The sequence below is a fragment of the Globicephala melas genome, chromosome 18, assembly GCF_963455315.2.
Source record: "Globicephala melas chromosome 18, mGloMel1.2, whole genome shotgun sequence".
In the NCBI taxonomy this organism is placed as follows: domain Eukaryota; kingdom Metazoa; phylum Chordata; class Mammalia; order Artiodactyla; family Delphinidae; genus Globicephala; species Globicephala melas.
The window spans coordinates 1,470,926-1,494,557 of NC_083331.1; the positions used below are offsets into that span (position 1 = coordinate 1,470,926).

At 48.0% G+C, this 23,632-nt stretch overlaps 1 protein-coding gene across 1 annotated transcript in view; it reads left to right on the forward strand.

Annotated features, from left to right (window-relative positions):
• FGF9 (fibroblast growth factor 9) overlaps positions 1-22,949 on the forward strand; it is a 33,600-nt gene extending 10,651 nt beyond the window's left edge. Inside the window, exon 3 of the mRNA XM_030882129.2 lies at positions 14,984-22,949. Coding sequence (XP_030737989.1) covers positions 14,984-15,229 — 246 coding nt within the window. The 3' untranslated portion in view covers positions 15,230-22,949. The remainder of the gene's footprint in view (positions 1-14,983) is intronic.
• The last annotated feature ends 683 nt before the right edge of the window (positions 22,950-23,632 follow it).

Sequence of the window (23,632 nt, forward strand, 5' to 3'; positions counted from 1 at the left end):
GATTTCAACACTGCATCTTAAATTATTTGAAAATTGCATATGGAACGCATAGTTCGTATATGTTACGTTATTTTATAAAACACGCCTTAAGGCAAAGTGTTTAGAAGGCAGCGATGAGTGAGCAGACAGAGGCCATGCTGCTTGTCCTCAGCCCTCGGGCCACGCGGACAGCCGATGGCCTTGCGTCCGTGAGGCCTCGGCCTGGCGCAGGGGCGCTTCCGGGGGCCGCCGGCCCCCTCCCTAATGCCGCCCTCCTCCCTGTGGCCCCATCTGAGCCCCGCTGGGACGAGACCCGCTGACAGCGGGGCGGCAGCCAGGCCGGGAGGCCGTCTCCTGGGAGGCAGGGAAGCCGGACTGGAGGCCCTGCTGCCTGATTTAGGCCTTTCAAGACCCGCCTGCACCCAGCAGAGCTGGGACAGGGCCCTCTCCCTATCCGTCCCTTCTCACCCGAGGGCCCTGCTGGGAGGCCGGCGTGACCGGGCCGCTTCCGCGCCGTGGGAAAGCGTCTCAGGCGGCTCCACTGCTCCAGCCTCTCCCGCCTCCACGCTCGTCCCCTTCCCCACCCCAATGGGAGGGTCCCTTCAGACCCAGACACGGGCCACTTCCCGCTCGGATCCCTCAAGCCTCTGCAGGCCGAGCCCCCCGTCTTGCTGTGTCCTCTCCCCGAACCACGCTGCTGGTCCGCTTTGCTGTGTCGCCTGTGTCCCTGTCCCTGTGTAGGCCGCGTCCGCCTCGTTGCGCTTCTGCGGACACTGGCGGGCTGCTGGGCCGCGCCGTCAGGTCCCCCCCCCCCCCCCCCCCGGCCCCGGCCCTGCCGTCCCCTCCCCCCTGTGCCCGCGGAGGCAGCCTTCTTTCTTTCAGATTCCGTGAAGATGCTGCCTTTTCTGCAAAACCTTCCCTACGCCCCTAACTCGGACCCTAGTTTCTGGTCAGCGTTTCTTGTGTTGGCCTCTGGGCCCCGGGGATGCTTTGTTTGTGTTTCCGTCCTCACGCGAGGAACGTACACTTCCGGTGTGGCCGCGTCCCCAGCGTGTCGAGGGCCTGGGCTGCAGCTTTCCTTTGAATATCGCCCCCCCGCCCCGCCACAGCCCGAGCCCCGCACATGTTGGGTTGAAGGCGATCGAAGTCGGGGTTCATTCGTGGCTTCACTGGCCCTGGAGGTGCAGCCCTTGAGGTCATTGTGTCCCTAGGGCCCTGCTGGAGGGAGGAGTTCCTCCCGGCCACCCTCGTGCTGAGCTGGGCTGTAACGCGTCGTCCGAATGTCCAGCCCCAGGGGACGTGGCCGAGTCTGGAGAAGGTGGTGTCTGGGGGAGAATGGGGACGGGCATCAGGACATCAGTGGGTGCCCTGCCTGTTCCTCGCATCCGCGAAACCAAGGGCTGGACTTACGTGGCCCGAATGCTCCTGCTCTGGATCTCAGGACTCTGCAGGCTTCGCTCCCGAGTCTTGCCTGCCTGGCCCACAGGGTGCTCTACGGCATGATGTTATGCAGCAGGACCATCTGTTCCCAGCAGCCGGCCTGGTTTGCCCGTGGCCCGTACCTCATGCAGGTGTGCGGAGGCGTGGGGGAGACCATCTCCTCGGGGGCCAGGAATCACTTTCCACTGCGTTTGTGCTTGTCATCCTGGCGTGGCAGTGAGAATGGGGGGGACACCCACATGTCCCCTTTTCATCCTGGTGAGATGGAGAGAAGGAAAGAGAGAAACAGACAACGACACTGTTATTAAATACGCTGGAAACTAGCCCGAGGAGTTTGCTTGTATGAAGCTGTGTGAAGCTCCGTAAAGTGGAAAAGGTGTGTTTCTAAACATTGGGGAAAACTTGCAAAGACTGATCTCATTGGGAAAGAAGGTAAATAGATTTGGGGAAACAGCCATCACTTTTATAAAGTAAGTGAATGTGTAAATGTAGCAGAAGTTAATCTAAAATGTATTTTGGGGATTATTTTTCTCTTTTCATCTATGTAGATCTTTTGTTTCCAAGTTTACATTAGGATTAGATCTAAAAGGCCAGAGGTGAATGGGGTAATACTTCTTCAGAAAAACATGTGGGATTGTGACATCCTATTAGATTGTGGAAATAGGAAAAACTCTATTGCTGGTGTGTATCATTATATGATTCAAGGAAAACCTGAGTTGTTCTACTTCTGGGATGGAGTTTGATTATTGTATTCATGTGTTCATTCATCCATGCCTCCATTCATTTGCTCATTTGTTCACAAACATTTATACCTACGATGTGCCCAGCATTGTACTAAGTGCATGACAGTGCAACAAATATCTCAAAATCTGGTAGGAGAGATACAAATAATTCAGTGCAACGTGATATGCACTGTATTAGAGGAATCACAAGTATCTTGGGAGTCCAGAAAAGTGTTTAAATAACTCCTTGGGGAAATTGGATGGGAGCACTTAATTGGGTCTTGAGGGATGAATAGGAGTCTCAGAAAAGGGAGGGCAGACAAGGAAGGGCACATAATGTTTCAAATGTAAAGATTAGAATATCCTGCCTGGGTGAAATTTAGGGAGGGTATTAGATCTCTCACATACACACTCATTTGGGTGCACACTTGGGCAGAGGATTAGAGTATTAGTTTACATTTGTCACTTTCGTTCTTATCAAAGAGACTAGAAGTAAGGCTCAGTTACTTTTAGGGTCTTAATCTTAATTATCCGAGTATCATCAAGATACTTCAGTGTGTCAAGAATAATTGACTGTAATAAATATCTCATTAAAAAAGAATGCCTTGAAAAAAAGTTAATCTGTTTCAAGGAGCCTGCATTTCATGAGAGATATTGACCTTTTCATTAAAAAAAGGTAGCACAGTCACTAAAATTCTAATGATACAGGAAAGCAAGCATGGGATCTGTAAACATGGTGAAAAGGATGACATGGATTTCTGGTTTGTATCCCTGTTAGCACTTACTGTATTCTGTCCAGAGTTTTCATTCCCCGTTGGTCTTTCCCGCTGGATTAAGTTCTTAGGAGACAGACTCTGTCTTTACAGTCTGTATGTTTCCTGAAGGCTCTGCATGAGCACCTGGCACATAGGGTTTGTCACCCCAGCTATCCAGCCGGTCATGCCCTCGTGGACAGCGCTGCCCAGGATGTCGCTGCCCACCTGACCGTCCTGGACTTCCACAGGTGGGACCCTGCTTAACTGTCACGGCTGAAGGGTAGGGGGTGGGGTGACTTGCTCCGAGGCTGGAGCTCGGGGGCCGGTGGGCCAGAGCGAGGACTCAGACCAGCTCTAGGGGGCCTGGCCACCGCGCTGACAGAGGTGCTGCTGTTTGTTGTTCCGTTTCCAGAGACACAGCTGGGCCCGATTCGGTTTCTGTGAGTCCGTGTAATCAGTAACCAAGGTGTGATGGATTTGGACTGTGTTTCCAGTGCACAGGAACTTAAAAAAGCCCAAAGCATTGGGGCAGTTGTGGACTGGGTGAACGTGTGTGAGCCAGAGCCGTCCCTTGTGCGGTGTTTCCACGTGTGCAGTGTTTCCACGTGTGCGGTGTTTCCACGTGTGCGGTGTTTCCACAGTGGGCGCAGCAGCAGGGGGCCCAGGATGAAGGAGTATGTCTACCTCTGTAAGAGGAAAACGGTGAAGTATCTCAGATCCTCAGAACCCCATTTGCCTTAGATTATTTTTATTATCTTATTTGAATATGTACAAACACGAACCCCTTATGCCTCTTTGGCAACTGCAATTCAAAACATATTTATATTAAAATTCACACTGGACTATAAGACCAATAGATTCTGAAGCAGTAGGGTGGATCTGATGTGATGGCTGAGATGCTGCCTCAGTGTCCGGGCTTTGAGCTTGGCACACCTGTCCCCCAGGGCTTCTGGGGGAGGAGGTCCTCCCCCCGTGTCTTCCGGGGCGAATTACTGGGAAGCCAGGTGTCACCTGACCTTCACCGACGTTCCAAGGATGTCGTTTCTCTTCCCGGTAGCCCTGATGGTGAGAGTTGTACTGCTTAGCGCTGAAGGTAACTTTAGACACACGCACATTCTTGGGCGGCAGTATGTGGTTATGCGCGGTCATCTGGAAGGTCTAGAGTGGCCTTAAAATGACCCCTTTACTTTTTCATGAAATGAAGGGTCAGAGAAAACGCTCTTCCAGGAAGCTTGTTGCCCCCAGATTTGGTCCTTTATCCTCCTGGGATCCGTAGGTGCCAGTTGTGAAAACGCCTGGGGCTGGGAGGCCCTGGCAGGGAGGGTCCCTGTTGTTTGCATTAGGTGCTGCGGTGCCCTTGTGAGGGGCTTTGGAACAAGCAGAGTGAACGTGTGTGTTACGGAACAGGACACCGTACCCGATGGCCTGTCCACACTGGACTTAGCAGTTTGTCGTTTTGCTGTGTCAGTTCAGATGACTTTGATGGTGGATGGTGAGGCGTGTCCTGTAGGTCGAGTCTCCAAGGAATGTCATTCCTGTAAAGGGTCATTTGTGCAGTAATCTCCTTGATGGCGGGCGTGCTCTGGAAGTGGGCGGTTTTAAATAGATACTTCGGGTGATAGAGCAAGGCCTTCAATTGCTAGTGTAGTTGCCAGCGTTCAGAGGATCAGGTGGTGACTTTGAAGACAGGAGGGCAGCGCCTCAGAAGAGCATCTGCTGTGTGAGCTGATTTCGTTCATAGTGTCCTTGTTCTAGAGGTGACGGGAATGAGAGTTTAGTGGCTTAGCGACTGAGTCAAGGTAACACAGAGTACGTAAGGACTTACTATTTGAACCTAGGTGAATTGGTAAATCTTGCCGGGTACATGTGCATGAGTGGCCAGCCGTTTTTGTGAATAAAAGATATATGTATATATATATATATATATTATTTTTTTTTTTTGCCAGAAATAACCCCGTATTAGAGCAGGATTGTAGTCTCCCCTTCACAGATAGGACTTTGAAACAATTGTCTCTTTCTAGTACTAGTTTCTATTTAGTGGTTCATTTGTTTCCTTAGCATCTATACTCCTGGCCGTTAAGTAGTGGAAAATCATCTTTTAAAATCATACCTTCTTATTTGAGTTTACATACGTTTACGTTGTGAAGCATGGGAGCTGCCTCCCCTGACGGTCTGAGGTGCGTGGAAAACCTCGCAAGTTAGTGGTGGCTGGAGTCACCCAGCACAGGTCTTCGTGGGCTTCGGGAAGGACCCGGTTTAATGGTCGAAGCTCACGGGCGGGGCCCTCTCCGTGTGGCAGGAGAGGCGGGCAGGGGATGATGGTTCCAGGACCCGGGGCTGTGCTCAGTGCGCAGGGAGGGTCTGTCTTTAGGGTCCGGGGTCTCCGGCCCGCCCCTCCCTGCACCCCGCGCACATCGCGCCTCTTTGCAGAGGGTCGTCTGTCGGGCACGCAGAGCCAGGCCGCTGCTTGGATGCTGGGGATGCGGGGCTTCCGCTTCTGCTTCCCACCTCCCCGCACGCTCCCCGCCACACTCGGCTGCCCTCGCTCGCACACTCGTTTGCTTTCGCAAAGCCAGGGGACGTGACCGTGTCGCTGCTCACACGGGCCGGCCCTTCCGTAGGTGCCAGGAGCACAGGTGGCCCTCGTGACCGCAGGCTGCGTGCGCGCACGTTTGTCTGCTGGCTGCGGTTGCCGCGTGACCCTGCAGTCGTGTCGCTCGCCGGCCTGCACAGAGGGGCAGAAGCCGCGTCTCGAGGGGGCAGCTCCCACTGGGCAAGCGCCCCTTCTGCCACGGGTATCACGTTTTTTGTGCTTTTGGTGGTGGTTTTGCTGGTTAGAATGCCCCCGGGGCCGAGTGCTGAGATGCTGTTTGGTGTCCCAAGTGCCGGAGGCTGGGCGAGCCTCACGGAGGATACGCGGACCTCAGAGGAGCCTCCGTCGGCCTGAGTCACTGCCTGCGTCCACGGCTAATGAGCCAGCACTATCAACTTGAAACACAAGCAGGCGTGAAACAAGGTTATGTATTGATTTGTTGACAAAAATGTCACGAGCAAAGGCTCACAGGACCCTAACCCTGTGTTTCCCCGGGAGCCGCGGTTCGGGGCCCCGATCCACACACAATACCCCGCGCAGGTAAGTGCTGTTTTCTCCTGGGGTGACCTTGCAGCTTCGGGGGGCAGTCAGACGTGCACACCAAGGCTTATAATTTGGTGCGACTGGTGTTGTGACAGAACTGTATACAGAAAGGCCTTGGGGAGCATGGGGGAGGGAGCTCCATCCCTGGCCTGGGAGGAGACGTCAGGATTACTCACAGAGGAGATGGAGAAAAGTAGGCAGGTGGTCTCGGGGAGGGAAAGGCTGGCGTGAAAGCAGCTTCAGGGCCGCAGGCTTTGGAGCCGTGGCTGCCGGGAGGAGCCTGATTCTGCCATCTTTACTCCCCCTCCAGCCCCAGTGGTCCTGGCTCTGCTTCTGTTTCTCTCAGCTGCTGCCAGAGGCCACGACACTGACATTTGGAGGGTCCTCCACTGTCATCATCATTGCCATCTGGGGGTGCTGCAGCCTGGCTGCTCCCGTGTCCTGGCCCGGGAGACACCCCCTCCCAGAGAAAGCCCCACCCGCTCGCCCCAGGGCCGCCCCCCTCCTGCCCCCTGCCAGGACTGGCTTGTCCGCTGCGTGTCCATCGACCTGGGCGTCCCGCAGCATCCTTGCAGGCGGCTGAGAAGAGTGTCTGCCTTCCCAGCACCCCGCCGCCGAGGCTCCCCAAGGACGGAGAGGTTCTGGCTTGGAGTGGAGCCCCACAAAGGGCTCCATGAATGCTTTCAGTCCTGACATAAATGCATCCCCTCCTTCCTCAGTCTTTTGTTGTGACTTTTCAGAGAGCTCTCTGCTGCAGTCTGCTTTTCCTTTGTGGGGAACCGCCCACGGCTCAGTGCAGTGTTCTGAGCTCGGACTTGCCAAGGTCATGCCAAGGGCACCCTCCCCGGTGCGTGCTGGGCTGGCTCTGCTGTGGCCGGGAGTGGCTCTGTCCGTGTGGCTGCCACACTGCCCTGCACGTGTGCACGCTTGCTGTCCACTCCCAGCCCGAGGCTCCTCTCTGCCCTCCCTCCCTCTCTTCCATTTTCCTTGTGAGTCGCTGTGTGGCAGGTCGTTTTCTCTGGACCCTCTGGGGTGGCTTGTATTCCTTTTCTTTCTCTCCCTGTCCTTTGAGTAGATTTTCAGTTTGCTGTGTTTCGATGGAAGGTTCAAGCCTGTACTTGCATCCTGAAGGGTTTGAACATGGAGATGCAGTGACGAGTAAGGGCAGCGCAGGGCCTGGGCCGCTCGCTCCGTGGCTCGTGGGCTGTGCAGCCTTGGGCGACCTCCTCAGGCCGGCTGGGCTGGGACTAGGAACCAGGGTAACGAGGACAGTGGAGACGGGGCCCAGGATGCGGCCGGCGCTGTCCTGGCCCCCGGGGCTGTGCAGCTGCTGCTTCGCCTCCTTCAGGGATAAGTGTGGTCCCAGAAGGAGACGCCTGCACGGAGGCGCACGGAAACTGTGCTTCTTGCAAGTCTGAATTCAGAAGTTCAGATTTAGGACACAGTCTGTGAAAGTAAATAAACATTTCCCTTCAGATCGAACTGTGGCGCCCCTTGCATTACACTTGAAAATGTTAACCGTAGAGCTTCATCTGCTAGGGTTAACTTTATACACCTTCTCCTCAAGTGCAGCACGTTACTATTGTACCCACTTAATTAAATGGAAAAGTTGGACTGTGTTTTAGGGGCTTAGCTCCCATCGTGGTGGTGGTGAGCATGACTTCTCATGCCTGCATGTCGGTGCAGTCACTACGCTGTGGCAGTGCTGCCCTGGCCTCCCCCGGACTCGGCGTTTCAGGGTGAAGGTGCTGTTGTGGAAGCGGCCCACGTTGGTGTGTGGCTCCGGTGCCTCGGGGAAGCAGGCCGACTGGCCGACGGTGTGAGCTGGGATTCGTCCTGGAAGGGGGCCATTTGCAGAGGGGCCCCGAGAGAATGGGACAGCCACCCACGTGTGAGGAAGGGACAGCAGCACCGGTCACTTTCCACGAGCGTGGGGCCATTTCTCTAGCGCTAGGCGGGGGCTGGGAGGAAGAGTCTGGTTCCAGAGAGATATGGGCTGACGCGAGTCCAGCTGGAGCTGGTGGCGGGCAGCAGGGGGGGCCCCGGGAGTCGAGAGGTGCCGGAGACACGCATGTGCTCGTGAGCCCACTCGGGGTTCCTCTGTGCACCTCGGAGGGGGTGTGACTGGGTGTCTGAGAAATTCTGGAGCCCTGGTGTCGCTTCTCTCCAACATTGCCTTTTATCTGTCTTGTGCACACGTCCAACCTTGCCTCCAGCTCTGGGCACTCTGTGACTTTGATAACTTCTTGTTTTCCTCCAGGATTTGGTTTCTCTTCCCAGTAAGTCCTCTGCGGGCAGCTGATGACGTAGGGTTTGTTGGTCAGGCAGACGTTCATTTGTGAGCTGTGTTTTGTGAGGCCAACACCGGGGGACATCCTATCGGTCTCCCAGGGAGGGAAGGAGGGGCCCCTTGTGCCGAAGCTGTGTCTTCTTCCCCGAAACAGCAGCCTCCCCGCTTGGCTGCTTCTGGAAGCATTGCTTAGCTGTCCGTCTCTGCAGAGGTAACGGAGGCTGCACGTTTGGGCCTGTTTCTTCCCCTATCTTCCAGCAGCTTCTTTTCCGTTTCCTGGTCAGTGCGTCCTTCCCAAGTCGTTGTGGGTGGCTAGGCCTCCACACTGGATGCTCTAAGGCCGAGTCACTCGACCTTAGACTCAGAGAGACCGTGGACATCCCTGAGTCCAGTCTCCTGTCTTCACAGAGAAGGAACTTGAGGCCCAGGGTGGCTAATCAACCCCACTGTGTGTGTCTGTAGGAGGCTGACATTCCTTTACCATAGAAATTCCGTGAATCTCTTAGTTCTTCAGAAATTGCCTTTGCGCTTACTTTGCCGTCATCTTTGTTAATCTTTCAGTTGGTCTAATTTTATTTCTGCACTCAAGGCCTGAATTCAGCCTGCTTTGTCTACCGTAGAAGATCTCTGGTACGTGTTTCTGTTTCGATTCTCCCTCCTGCGGTGCGCCTGCAGACGCGGTGGTTGGGTTCCAATGTCTCTGCCTGGTGTCCTTAATAACAGGAATTATTTCCTTCATTCCACCTCCCAGCCTTGAAGCTGTCCACTTCCCCTCCATGGTCTGTCCTTCGACTTTCGGTTTTTACAAAGAGTAATATTTAGCTTGAAGTGTTTTCAGCTTTTGCAAATCTCTGATGTGCATTTTAAGTGGTCGCTGAATGACTTACTTCTCTTATCAGATGATCATTTATGATAAGAAATGTTACCTGTGCTCTAGGACCCTAAGAGAAACTTCACAAACTTTTCCTGTAGGGCTCTCGGCAGAAGCACCAAATGTGCACAGTCTACCCATTGGCAGAAGCAAAAATATTTCATAAAGTGAGTATTAAACTTCTCTGCTTGAATTCTGTTCAACCTTGGGCAGGATTTTCCTTCCCCTGTGGGGCTCCACCTCTGAACATATATCGCAAGTTTATGAGCTCACTTGATTTGCTAAACAAATGTCCGTTTCTAGGGTGGCTGCTAAGGACAGCATCTAAGTTGTCTGGTCTGCTCTGTGGTACACGCGGCGGGCGCTGTCCTTGGCTGTGTGGTGGGTACCATGTGGCTGGTGAGCCCACACCATAGGAGATGTCCAAGGCCGGATCAGATTCAGACTGGGCCCTACCTTTGAGTCCACAGGTACACCTAAGTACGCAGCTTCTGGAGCGAAGCTGAATTCTGTCTTGTTTTGTCTGGTTTGGTGGGGGAGGAGTGGAGAGAACGTAGGAATTCTTACCTTTTTGTGTATTAGACGAGACAGACGTTGCCCGCCCACTTGCTTCGTTTGTGTACGTTGACCAGACACAACTGATTCAACCGTTCCCACAATTCCAGTGGCAGTTTTGATGGCCAGGATCATGGGTATGAAAGCAGGCCCGTGGGAATGGTAGGGATTTTAAAGAGGTTTTGAAAAATGGGCCTTGAGTGAGGCGTGTTGAGGGCTTAAGGGGGCTGGATCCGAAGGGAGCTTCTAATAAAATGAGAAATAGTGCCTTCCTGCCTGTTCTGTGTGTTTGTGGCTTTCCGTTTGGGGACTTCTCCCAGGAGAGAAGCGTTCAAATACCTAGCTTCTTATTAATGATCCTTTCGTCATTATATTTAATCACCGCAATGCTTGCAACAATTCCCATGAAGACTTTACTGCTAGATTATTAATGAGGAAGGTACATCTCTACGAGTAATTGTAGTTAAGGGAGGTTTAAATACCATGACTGGGGTAAACGGTAGGCAGAGAACAAGCGATTACATCAAATCAGTAACTTACAAAAGGTTCGGGAACTCTATCAAGGCAGTTTCTGACCTTGGGCTTTATGTGTTGTGAGTTTATGCAGGGAGGTCAAACAACCCGTTGAGTTGAACACAAACAACCATTTGGATGGTGTGGTTAAAGCTACACCATATGTTTATATGTATGGCAGCATAAGTCTATACATTTTCAAGGAGGACTCTTGAATCTCAAATTTTGAAAACTTCTGATTTCAGTTTTTAAATGGGTACAGATAGGAGTCAGGCATGGTAACGCCCATGTGGATTACACATTTTCCAATTGTCAAATAGTTAAGATTAGTGTCCATATGAGTTGATGTCGTATAACATTCCTAAACATTCTCTGGGGTATACTATAATTTTCACATTATTATCTCATACTTTGGTTTTAATAGGATTTTGGTAAAAGTTTTGAAGTTTTAATTTCAGTTTTTCCCACTGCTCAGAATTTGATGATATAAAATGAAAAGGGGTTTCCATAGCTGCTCACATTCACCAGATTTTGTTCCAAAGCATGGGCTTTAGGAGACTTTTGAATTAAATCCACATTCTCCACCCAAGCTGAGTGACATAATCCAGCAGTTCAAAGATAGGTATGCCATAAACAGCTATAGTTAAATAATCCCCCCAAAATATTAAAACATGGAAATACAATAAAAGAAGAATTGATCACTTTATAGTGGAATACTCTATAAACTGTCTGCATTGGAAACATGTGGTGAGTTTTAAAACATCTGAGTTTTATAGTTCTAAAGTGTATAGTTTATTTGAAGGCAGAAACTGTTTTTTCTCCTCTGTGTATATATAAGAATACAGCTTAATGTATATTTTTTGCCGTCGCAGTTTGCATTCACTTTCTTATTTTTAATTTAGAGAAATCACTTTGGAGTACAAATATGTAACATAAATATATTCACCTCAACTAAATATTTTATCGCTAAGTACTAAAGTCTAATCATAAAGATTAATTCTGTAAATCTTGTTGCTTTGTCTACCTTTGTCTGAAACAAAAATCACAAATAGCAAGAAGAAATTATTTGAAAGCATATACATGGTATAGAAAGGTATCAGGGTCTTTAATTTTTATGATCATTTAAATTAAATTTTTTTTTTAAGGTCTGCAGGTTTTTCTGAGTGTCGTTATACCCCTTGTGTAATAATTACAGGACTGAACTGGATCAGGGGTTTTGCAAGGTAATGTCTGCACGGCCTCATTTAACTAGTTAACTGAGGTTATCCAACCCTCCCGTGAAGGAGAGGACTGAACTCTTAACCATCACAAAAGCTGCTGTCTGTAGATGACAGTGTCCTCCGTGGAACAGTCACTTCATTTTCCGCATTGCCTAGAGCATTATATTGTGTGTGTAAAGGATGTTACAACAGCCTCATAAGGGGAACAGAGCCGTGTTTGCTGAGCAGTGAAAAGGTTAGTTCAGTTTCTCACCTCGTTCAACTTTTTTAAAAAGGTTTTTTTTTTCCCCCGCAAACTGACAGTACCCCCAAAACATGTGAATTGAGGCTCATCTTCAATACTGGACTCATGAGTGTTTCAGTCTTAGCGTGCAGTGTCCTTCCCACTGCAGAATTCTGTGCATACGCTCTGTTTTCTCTCCACCTCCACCCGTTCCTCCTGCAAAATGAATAGTGTTTTTAAAAAATTGCATTTTGAGGTAAAGAAGAAAGGCAGCACGTGTGATTGTCAGAATCAGAGGGGCTGCACCGAGTTGCGGAACGTGGTCCGTGGAGCCCCCCTCCCGGCCCTTTGGAAGGGGCCTCGGAAGTCCCTGGACGGACGGGGTGTCTGGAGGAACCCTCCATTAGTGAGAAGTGGAAGGTGCGGGGTCTGGGGCAGGTGACCTCCCTTCCAGGCCCCCCTGTCTCGGGCATTTTCCGGGGAAAGTTGCAATACCTTTTGGCTGAGGTTGGCTCCAGTTCTGAGAGGTTCTGAACTCATGGTTCTGACATGCCCCCATGGTGACTGGGGGCGTGTCCTGGGCTCCGGGTGCCGATCGCCGGCCATGCACCTGTGATGGCCTCGCCTCAGGTGTGACACTGACCTGCTCCAGGTGAGGCTGCCGGAGCAGGGGCTGTTGCTCCAAAGCCAGGCCCCTCATGGTGTGCAGACCCTGCAGGTGCGACTTGTATACAAAGCAGATGGAAGCTGGGGCAGGCCTTGGGATCCAGAAGGAGGAGGGACAGCCTTATTATTATTCTTTTTTTTGCGGTACGCGGGCCTTTCACTGTTGTGGCTTCTCCCGTTGCGGAGCACAGGCTCCGGACGCGCGGCTCAGCGGCCATGGCTCACGGGCCTTGCCGCTCCGCGGCATGTGGGATCTTCCCGGACCGGGGCACGAACCCGTGTCCCCTGCGTCGGCAGGCGGACTCTCAACCACTGCACCACCAGGGAAGCCTGAGCCTTATTTTTTAAACCAAGTATCTGTCAGGTAAAGTGATTTCCTGCTGAGAAAAAGAAAGCTTAATTTGAATTCTTTTTTCATCTCCTTGGTAGAACTGAAGGCTCTACAATTCCCTACTTCGGTCCACCTTTATTAAGTAGAAAATAAATGAACATTGCTTGTTTAGAAAATTTACTTACTCACTGCAAACTCAAACCAGACATTTTAAGCCAGGAGTAATCTTGTCTGTGGGGAGAATATTTATTGTACAGATGGAAGTAAAGTCTGAAATAGCTGTTAAAGTCTTTAACACACTATTTTTATTTTGTCCGCTTTAATGGAGATGAAACAGAAATCACGTTCAGCCTGGTCTCCCCAGCATAGGGGGTTTCTTCTAGGTTTGCTCGTGGAGGGAGGTGAGGGGCTTCTCTGCTAGCGCCCAGGTGAGGGGAGCTGCAGGTGCCACTCGCCCCCTGCAACGCACCTTGTCCCTATAAACCCGGCATCAGGTGCCCGGAGTTTCCCCATCATCCTGTCCTGCTCGATGCTTTTGGTTGCTTTTGTTGCTTTCCCTTGTTCCAGCTCACTTAGCAGAGACTGGTCCAAGGAGATAAGATTTTGTTACCAACCTGCTCAGTACATTTTGATCACCTAGAGCAGCGGTCCCCAACCTTTTTGGCACCAGGGACCAGTTTCGTGGAAGACAGTTTTTCCACGGATTGGGCGGGGCGATGGTTCGGGAGGTGATGCGAGCGAGGGGGGTGGGGGGGGCGGGGGGCGCGATGGGCAGCGGCAGATGAAGCTTCGCTCGTTGCCCACCGCTCGCCTCCTGCTGTGCAGCCTGGCTCCTGACAGGCCGCGGACCAGTACCGGTATCGATCGGTGGCCGGGGGTTGGGGACTCCTCACCTAGAAGAGCAGCTCCCAGGAGGTACAGGTCCCCTGTGTTTCTGGGTGGTTCAAGCCTTCCGTGAACGGAGGAGTGACGTGGGGAAACCAGCTCACGCTGGCCGCGGGCTTTCAGCATCCTCAGCTTGACACGCCCGCTGTCCCCACCCTCGCTCTCCCGACGCGACCACAGCAGCTGGAGATGATGCCTTCTGCCGGGCTGGCTGTGAATCAGTGCACTAGGTTGTGTCCTCAAGTGTGTAACTGCGTGGACATGTATTTGTAGGTTTTCTTATTTACATAAGGGGCCAGGTGGGCAAGAGCAAGGGGAATGTTTTCAGAAGCCGTTTTAGTGTTTATTTTTTAACACTGCCATCTGGGAAGGTGCTGATGTTAAAGTTTCAACGTGGTGAGAAGAAGAACAAGGAGCTGATCCACCCCACTGCCTCACTTCTCCAGGCGCAGCTAGAAGCACGTGTTTGTGCCTGGAATGCGTTCATGGTTTGGGGTGTGATGTGTGCATCGCTTCTGGTCCTTACTGCCCTCGAGACACGCGGCTGCAGGGGCCCTAGGTTATGGGGTCCCAGGGAACCCAGGCTCTCATAAAGCTCTGGTGGAGGGTGAAGGGTAATACATTTATGAGATGTGGAACCTTTCTGCTTTTAAACTGGGGGGAGTGTGTGGTGGTTCTTCTAAGTTCAAGGAAACAGGAGGGCTGGGATGTTTGTCTTTACTTCTTTGTACTCAGGAAGACCCAGACCTGATAGAAAGCATCGTATCTCAAAGTGTGGACTCCGGCTGCATCGGAATTACACAAGGCCTGTTGGAAATGTGTATTTCCAGACTTTCTGGATCAGAATTTTAAAAGGTTGGGGATTGGAAATTTACACTTAAAAAAAGCATCCCAAGGTGATTCTTCTGCACACTGAAGTCTGAAAACCACTCTTCTAGTGTAATGAATAACTCCACTGCTTCAGAGGGCAGCAGATCTCTGACGTCGCTGGTGATGTTGGTCTGTGTGGCGAGGACTTTATGAAAAGTACGCTGAAGATGAAGTGGCCGTCTGAGACTCTTTCTTCGAAAAGGCCCTCCCCCCAGGATGGTCACCATCCTAATTGCTGTGGTGAAAATGGGAACAGCTCATGGCGTTAGCTGCCTTTGCCTACTGACTCATTCAGATAATTGGCATGTGGAAAAGTTTAACTAGAAAAAAATTAGACTCTTTTGTGCTTTAATCATTATGAAAAAAAATTAGGAGGTAGTTACATTTATAGAGGTAAGCAGTTTTTGCAAAGTGCACTTAAAGTGGGTTAAAATTGGTATTTTGTCACCAGTTATGTTATGTAGCAATTGCTTTCAGTACGGAAAGTAGCTAATTTTTGCAAAATATTTGCTTTTGTTTTTCAACAGGAAAAACTAACCCAAGAGTGTGTATTCAGAGAACAGTTTGAAGAAAACTGGTATAACACGTACTCCTCGAATCTGTATAAACACGTGGACACTGGAAGGCGGTTCTATGTCGCGTTAAATAAGGACGGGACCCCCAGAGAAGGAACGAGGACTAAACGGCACCAGAAATTCACACATTTTTTACCCAGACCAGTGGACCCCGACAAAGTACCCGAACTCTATAAGGGTATCCTAAGCCAAAGTTGACAAAGACCGTTTCTTCACTTGAGCCCTTAAAAAGTAACCACTATAAAGGTTTCACGCGGTGGGTTCTTATTGATTTGCTGTGTCATCACATCAGCTCCACTGTTGCCAAACTTTGTCGCATGCATAGTCTGACGGAGGCGTGGAGGGGACATACTGATTTTGTTCTCCAGGCTCGTCCTCTCTCGGGACCCCCTGCCCACTGCTGCCGGGTGGGTGGTGAGCAGAGGGCAGGAGGCTGCAGGGTGAGGGGGTGAGTGGGGCTGCAGAGAGGAGGGAGCAGAGAGGACCAGCCGATGCATGTGGGGATAGATGCGCTTTCCTGTCCGATCTCTTGTCCTTCATCCTCATCAGCAGAGCTGCCACACCTGGACGCATCGGGATCTGGCTGGCGGCCCGAGGGGGGCCCCGCTGCATTTTCACAGGCAGGAGGGTGCGGTCTGACCGACGAGACTTTCTCGGTTCATTGTCACGGGTGTCATCCCAGTGAATTTAAAGCAAAGACCTCTTAGTTAAAAAAAAAAAAGAAAAAAAAAGAAAAAAAGTTAAATTTATTTATAGAAATTCCAAAGGCAACATTTTATTTATTTTATATATTTATTTATTCTATAGAGTTTATTTTTAATGAAATATGTACAGGCCAGATAGGCACTTTGGAAGCTTTAGGCTCTGTAGGCATTAAATGGCAACGTCCGCTACAAACCTGTGGCATATTCATGAAGCGAACGTGGCGTGCATGGATGTGAGACACTCAGATGGCCCTAGTGTCCTAAAGGCGACAATCGCTTTTGTGCCCATGTTATTGTAAACTGATGCATACCGTTCATGACACTGAGTGTCCACTCTTCAGACTGCTTGTTCCATAGCTTATCCCAGAGGATTAAAGATAAACTGGGTCTCAAACTTTTATTCTGTGTCTGTAATATTTTCTCTCTCATAAGTTACTTCCTCCCTCATTGTAACTTCACGGTTGGAAAATAGAAGGGTTGGTATATATTCTACTTGTCTAAATGTATCGCAGAATATACCAAAGCTAAACGATAACTGTGCTTTTATTTTAGTCGATCTCCAGAACAACAGGACTCATATCAAACATTGTACTGGTTTAGAATTCTCAAAAAGGAAAAAAAAAAACAAAAAACTTACTTGGCACAGATTTTTCTTCTTTTTTAGGGGACAAGAATCAGAGTCAGAACAACAGGGTAATTCTTATAAACTTCTTATTTGTGCACTTGGCTCTCAAATGTGAAATTACACAAGTACCATAGGGGTTATTGTAACACCTTTTATAGAAAATTGCTCTCGGTGTGACCTGTCATAATACCTGGTGAAAGCACCCTTCAAGTAAAACTTGCAAAATGCAACATAACTCTCCATCGATCATGACAATGAGGGGGAAAGTATATATTTGTTGACTGTGTTTTGTTTTTTAAAATGGTCTTCACAAGCACTCGATTTTTTTAGAGGGGAGGTTACTCTATAGGTTATCTTTTACAAGGCTTTTATAACATTTGATGCTGAACAGCATAAGAATACATATTTGTTTAGTAGCAATAATTTTGAAACTTGCCCTTGGGCAAGGGAGACTATTTCTTACTATATACTAAGGAGAAAAGAGCCAAATTCTTAAAGCAATATTTAAGAAAAAGAAATTTATAACAAATTCTCATACCACCTATAACACTTTCTAGCCATTTGTGTGGGAAATGGAAAGTGACAGTTAAACAATGTGTTGGGATTTATGTAACTAATGTTAAGATTTAATATTCCAACTTTGTTTTGCTCTGATGCACATTCTCTGTGAAAAATAGAAGTGTGCCACTGGTGGGTCAAAGCTGTTTCGAAGTAGAAGCACCTGGCTGGTTGTCATGAGCGTGGGGGCCCATCTCTGGTCCAAAGGGCAGAAAGGACAGGGCCTCCTGTGGATGTGCATTAAAGAAAAACTAAGTCCAACATTTGGAATTAAGAAATATGCTGGGCGGGGGGAGGGGACAGAAGCAATGTAAAATAGCTGATTTGTGGTAAAAGTCAGAATGTCCTCTTCATTTATTTTCTTGTTTCTTTTTTTTTAAAACTTTCTTAACGGAAACTGCATTTAATTCCAAGAGGTAGTATTCTTATTTATTATTTAACCCTTTGCTGCTGCTAAAATGTGCACATATTCAGGCTTTAGTTTTTCCAAAAGGCATTTAATCTTGTTGGCTGAAAAACATTAAACATCTGATCACAGGGAAGAATCAAGTTTCTAGGATGTCAGAGGTACAATATTTAGCACCGAAGAAATTGATTTTAGGAAATAGCCAAAAGTAATCTTAAAGTAGCATGAGATGCTAGATTAATCAGCCTAAAAGAAAGAAAACGATTTGTGGAAAAGACTAAACTCTCCAAGCATTCCTAGAAAATGCTACTTTAACGTCGACTTTTGGAGTTATTTTGTTTTGGTTACTTTTTTTTTTTTTAAAAAGAAAAACAAAATGTTATATGCTTTTGGCAATTGATATGATAAACTGTAATGGTCTGTAAATAAATAAATACTGACTTATGCAATTTCTGTCCATAAGTGTTCTGGGAGAGTAGATGGCTCAGGGTTTTGTTGCGGGCGCTGTCCTGCTGGGCTGCAGAGCGAGTCGCCCCAGCTCCTGGCTTTGCAACTGGTTCTTGTCATAGGGACCCAAGGCTGTGGCTGGCTGCTCAAACCTCTGTGGAATGATGGGTCCAGTTTTCACAAACACAAGCCCGGCCAGCCAAACCGCTATGTCGTTTGTGCCAACACTGCACCTTGGTCACAGACTTAACAGGCACGGACTGACCCACCCCCCCATCTGTCATGAGAATGTCCCCAGGCGGTGCCGACGTGCCAGGTCACCTTGGGGCACCTGTCCCTGCCAGGTCCTGTTCTGTGGATAAGTGGACGGCTTCCGTTTATGGTTTTCATTCGATTTCATCTCATTAACACAACATTGTGTTATTTACTTGATAATCTGTAATTGTATGTAAATACATAAAGGATTATGTAATTTGTGTAAATACATAATTACAGACTTTGGAAAACTGGTATTTTTTACTTGATGTCCATGTTGGAGCTGCTTCCGATTCTGTGCCTACGTGAACCAATGGAATTTTAAAAACACGATCTCCTTGCTCTTACAGCTGTTGCGTGTGTGTTGAGGGACGAGGGGGTGTGTGGCGATGATGGGGGGGAAGAGACGCATCCGGATGTCCTTTCTTTTCTGTAAGCGTTAGATGAGGGAGCGCGGAAGCTTCTGGGATAAAGATTGATGAACTTGCATCAAGCAAAACGCAGTGTGTACGCACGTTGACGTGGATGGTGAGTGGACAGAGGCATATTGTCCGAGGTCAAATTCTGTTTGCTGCATCGTTTGACCTCGAAATGTGCCGGATTTAGATCCACTGTTTGTGGTCACTTGCATGAAAGAGCAATGAAGCGGCGGGGGTCGGGGAATACGCCAGATGGATTCAAAAGATGCGTTCGCCAAGCCCCTGTGTCTGCGTGTGCGTGTGCGTGTGTGTGTGTGTGTGTGTGTGTGATACACGCGACGTAATACCCGCGGGCATCCATAGACATTTCACATTTGAAAATTGATACTTTATTGTTGCAGGTGGGGTGGGAGGAATTACGTGTCGGTCAGTAAGTAGCCCTGCGTTCCGGGCTTTGGGTGTGGAGGGCGGGCCTGACTGCGGGCGAGAGCCGCGCCCCACGTGGCTCCCCGCTCTACCTGCCCCGCCCCTTGGCAGCCGCCTCCCTTAGGTCTTCAGAAGAATTTTTCTTGTGACGTCTTCTTCACCGGGGGGAGCGTGCAGAAATGAGAAACGGCCTCTTCTATAATTTTCTCTGGAAAGAAATGATGACGAGTGTTCTTCACGTGTGTGTGTGTTCTACGTCTCGGCGCTGCACCAGCTCGTACTCGGCAGGTTCGTGGACGCCGGCTGTAAGGTCGGACGGTGTTGTGAGGGCCACCAGTGAGGCAAAGAAAACACCGAGGAGAGGCCTCTTTGCTACTTTGGTTGGTCGTCAAAGAGAAAATTCATACTTAGGTTTCTCATTTCTCTCCAACTCTATTCCGGCATATATCTTGGAAAACATTTTTAAAACAACTTTAATGAAAACGAGTTGTAGGCATCCCTGATATCTCAGTACCTCTTGGCCAGATGTGCTGGTAAATGGCTCTTGTTTTTTCCCATCCCCTTCTGAAGATGCTTCTGTTTGCGGTTTTGGTGATGATTCCTGTTGTCATTAGTGGACTTAGCTGGGAACATTTGATCCTGGGAACGAAAGAGTTAAAAGACAACGTGTAAAGGGGACATTCAGAGCTGAGCATCTGAGTCTGCCCTCCGCACACAGTGGAAGCGCAAGTATTACTGACAACGTTCACGGCCCGGCTTGGAGAAACTTATCGGAAACACACTCACGCAGGCTTTTTCCTAAGCATTTTGTGGGATGTGGCAAAGCATTCTGTAAACTCCACCCGGCTGTTGCCTTTCGCTTCTAGTGTCTGCGGGTGTACAGGGTTGGTCCATGACAGCTTTGGGAGATTTCTGTTTCTGATTCATAAAAAGAGGGCTTTTCCTAGTCCATGAAGATGTTAGCATTATAGCTGCTCTTTCAGAAGGAAGCGGTACTCCGAACATCTCTTCGCTCCATGGCTGACCAAATCCTGCCCCCTCCCTCCCTTCCTGTTTTTCTTTTCCTCCCTCCTTCCCTCCTTCCTTTGTCATATTGTGGAGCTGGCATCAGCAGCAAAAGGACAGGCATGGTCTCTGATGGTACACGGAACTTAAACCACAGGCATCCTGAGGTGGTGTGAGGGACCCTGGGATGGGAGGGTACCGGGGGCCGTGGGACATCCGTGCAACCCCTATGGACTTTTGAGGGCCTGAGGTCGTCATGTCTGAGCTGAGATGCGAAAGAGCAGGAGGTACAAGAGGGAGAGCTTATAGTCACTGGCTTTCTAACCGTGTCAAGATGAAGTGCTTTGTTCTTGGAGAATCTGGGCTCATTGGATCTTTTACTGACGTTTCCTGGGTGCCTGTGATGGACCCTGAGGATATGAAAAGTGCTGGCTGATTGGCCAGCATCGGTCGTGGCTTTGGTTCCTGGAGATGAAGGGGACCAGTCTTTAGTCAGACCATCTCTGCTGCCCTGTGCCTACCGGGGCCACGCTCAGAACGCTCTTTGGCTACTTTCGATTGCTATTCAGAGGAAGGTGACTCTATTGGTTTTTGTTAATATTACTCGCTTTAATTTTCCCCTTCCACATTTACCTCATGTCACAGGAAAAATTCACAACAGACTAGCAGTGAAAATATAGGGTAACAAAAGAGGTGAAAATATAATCTTTAAAATACCCACTTCATTCCTTCAATAAATATGTACTGAGCAGCTGCTATGTGACATGGAACAGTGCTAAGGATATTGTAGAGGAAAAAAAGACAATATTTTGATCTTGCTACTTAATACCAGGCTGGGTTCTATGTCAATTGTTATATCAACATGCAGGTTAAGATACTGTAGGACTGGGATGCCCACGTTATAAGGCAATTAGGATAATGTTGACAATTTTCCATGGACTTCACCTGTCTTCAGCTATGTATTCAATTTACATGAATATATAAGAACCCAGTTAGGTGCAGACCCATTCAAGTCCTATTGTTTTAAGTAGGACAGCGTTTTCTATTTTGTTTACTTTTTAAAATATTCTTTTCCATTACGGTTTATCACAGGATACTGAATATAGTTCCCTGTGCTCTACAGTAGGACCTTGTTGTTTATCCATTCTATATATAATAGTTTGCATCTGCTAATCCCAACCTCCCACTCCATCCCTCCCCCACCCCCGGGACAGCGTTTTAAAAATGTGTCCTCAAATTTGATGATACAGATTCTTTCAGTAGATGATCTCCTCCTTGGCAGTAAATGAGTTCCTTTTGAAATAGAGGCCGTCCCATTTTTCCTTCCTTGGGAAAATCCAAAGGAAAAGGAACCGCAATTCCAAAAGTTTATCAATTACACATTTGGCTGTCTTTTAAGGATACCAGGACTCTGAAGCTACAAGAACCAATGAAGCTTTGGAAAATACCTCATCTCCCTTACAACCCACCTCACTGAAATATAAATGGGCGTGTAACAGTAGCTTTTATACCACAGAGATGAAATTATACATCTCGGTTAGAGGGATAAAACTTTTCGTCTTCACCAGAATTAAAAATCTGTAGTTAATCAGCTTCCGGCTTCCCCTGTGGCTTCGGTTTCCTCTTCTAGTTGTAGGGGTGTCGTGGCTTCCCACTCTCTTGGGTCTTCCCCTCTCTGTCCTACATTTGAAGAGTAGAGATGCTTCGGTGCCTGTTACAGAATAAGTAGAACAGGTGGGATGTGATGGGTGGTCTTTAGAATTTCTCCAGCAGAGTTTTATGATGTTGAGTTTGGTTTAGGGAACGAGGGCTAGTTGAATTACAGCAGCATTCAAAGCAGGACATATTGGCAAGAAAAGAAACTCTCTGTCCTTCAGGAGATATGCTGTGACTGTCCCTGGATGGAGAAACCTAAGGGCAGAACATTTCCCTGACGCTGCCATTCACCCAATGTCGTACCACCAAGAGATCAGATGGGTGCAAAGTTTGAAATCAGACTATTTCTTCTGATGATCTGCTTCAAAGAAGCAATTTAAAATTTTGTGGTGACTCTAATGTGCCTATACCCATGCTTCCTGTTTCTTCCTCTGGCCTATTTCCTATTCAAGAAGGCTGGATTCTACTAGTCTCATCTCAGAGCTTTCATTTGGTTCCAGATGCAAAGTGCTATTTCTTTCAAAATGTAGATTATTAACAATGCTTCCTGCTGAAGTACATGAGTTAACTTGCCTGAAAATACAGTCTAGTCACGTCAAGTCCTTTTCCATGAGCCATTGCCCCATTCTGCATTCCACATGGTCCTAAACGTGTTCCCAAATGCATCAGTTCCTTGAGATGGCCAGACTTCTCTCAGACGAGCTGTTCTGTTTCCTAATTAGCTGGTTGCTATAGACACTTGGGTCATGTTTTTTTTCAAATAGTAGGAGCTCAAATTATAGGAAAACTAACAATAAAATAGAAAGAATAAATATTATTATTGTAGTTGGGATAAATAAAAGTTATTTTTTTGTAGTCATGGGTCACATTTGATTCTTTAAATTTTTTAAACCGTTTAAAATTGGTCAACTATTGAGTTTTATTCTTAGAGAAACCCATGATTTTTCAACATGTCTATATAATACCCAGTGGATTATTTAGAACCTGGCCAGAATTTAAGTGAAGGGAACTTTTCCCTGAAGCTCATTAATTTATTAAGCAAGCAAATGTTGATATATACCATATTCTGGGATTATAAAGTAAAACAGAATTGTTAAAATTTGTCTTCATATGCAATGTGAATATGTATTGACTCACTTAGCTTGTGCCTACCTCTTGTGAAAGTGTCATGATTTTATCGTCATAATTTTCTTCTTGTCTCCTTTATATAAAATATCACTTCTCCCTGGAGAAGACGACTGGGATGTGGTTTAAAACAGAGTGTCATCTCCTTAAAGCAGGTACTTTATACTGTAATGGACTTGTGCCATTTGGAGATCTTCTTTTGGTTCCCATTCAACTGGATGCTTGCAATTGTTCTCAAAGGAATTCCCTCTTGGTTTGACTTTGAACTGAAAAATGTCTCTGAAAAATAAAACGTGCATAAAGTCAATATGATGTAATTTAGCATATTTTTTGGTCATGTGTTATAATGATTAGTCTCTATTTGTAGCTCAGAACAGTAATTAAGTTTCCAAATTCCTGTGTGACTGTTTTTATCTCAGAAACATGTGATGGCTTGTCATGAGGCTATCTTATTTGGGGACCACACCTGATGGTTCTGAGCACACTCAAGGAGCTATATTAAGGAGCATGTGACAAATGTATGAACAATTTGTAAATACATTTGATTAGTAATTGCTCTCTAGAAAGGGGCTATGTAGTGATTAGTACATGAATATAAGGAGATTAGGTGAGGACAGGAAAGAACCACCCTAAAGGATGAGAGGTAACAGTACTGGGCGCTCCCAAAGGGTGAGGAACAGTGCCTCTTCCTACCAGACAGACTAGAAAACCTCAAGATTCATAGAGAATTAGGTAGAGAACACAGAAGGGTCTTACCTCAATTGTGGAGAATAATTCGCCTTAGACTAAACACTGTTCCAATTCTACCTAACATATTTTAAAAGAAAGGATCAAACTATTTTCAAGTGAACTTAGCTTTATCCCAGAACAAAACTCCATAATATTTATGGGAATAAAGGATACCAAGCAACCAGCAAGATAAAATACACAATGTTTGGCATCCAATCAAAAATCACCAGACATGGGCTTCCCTGG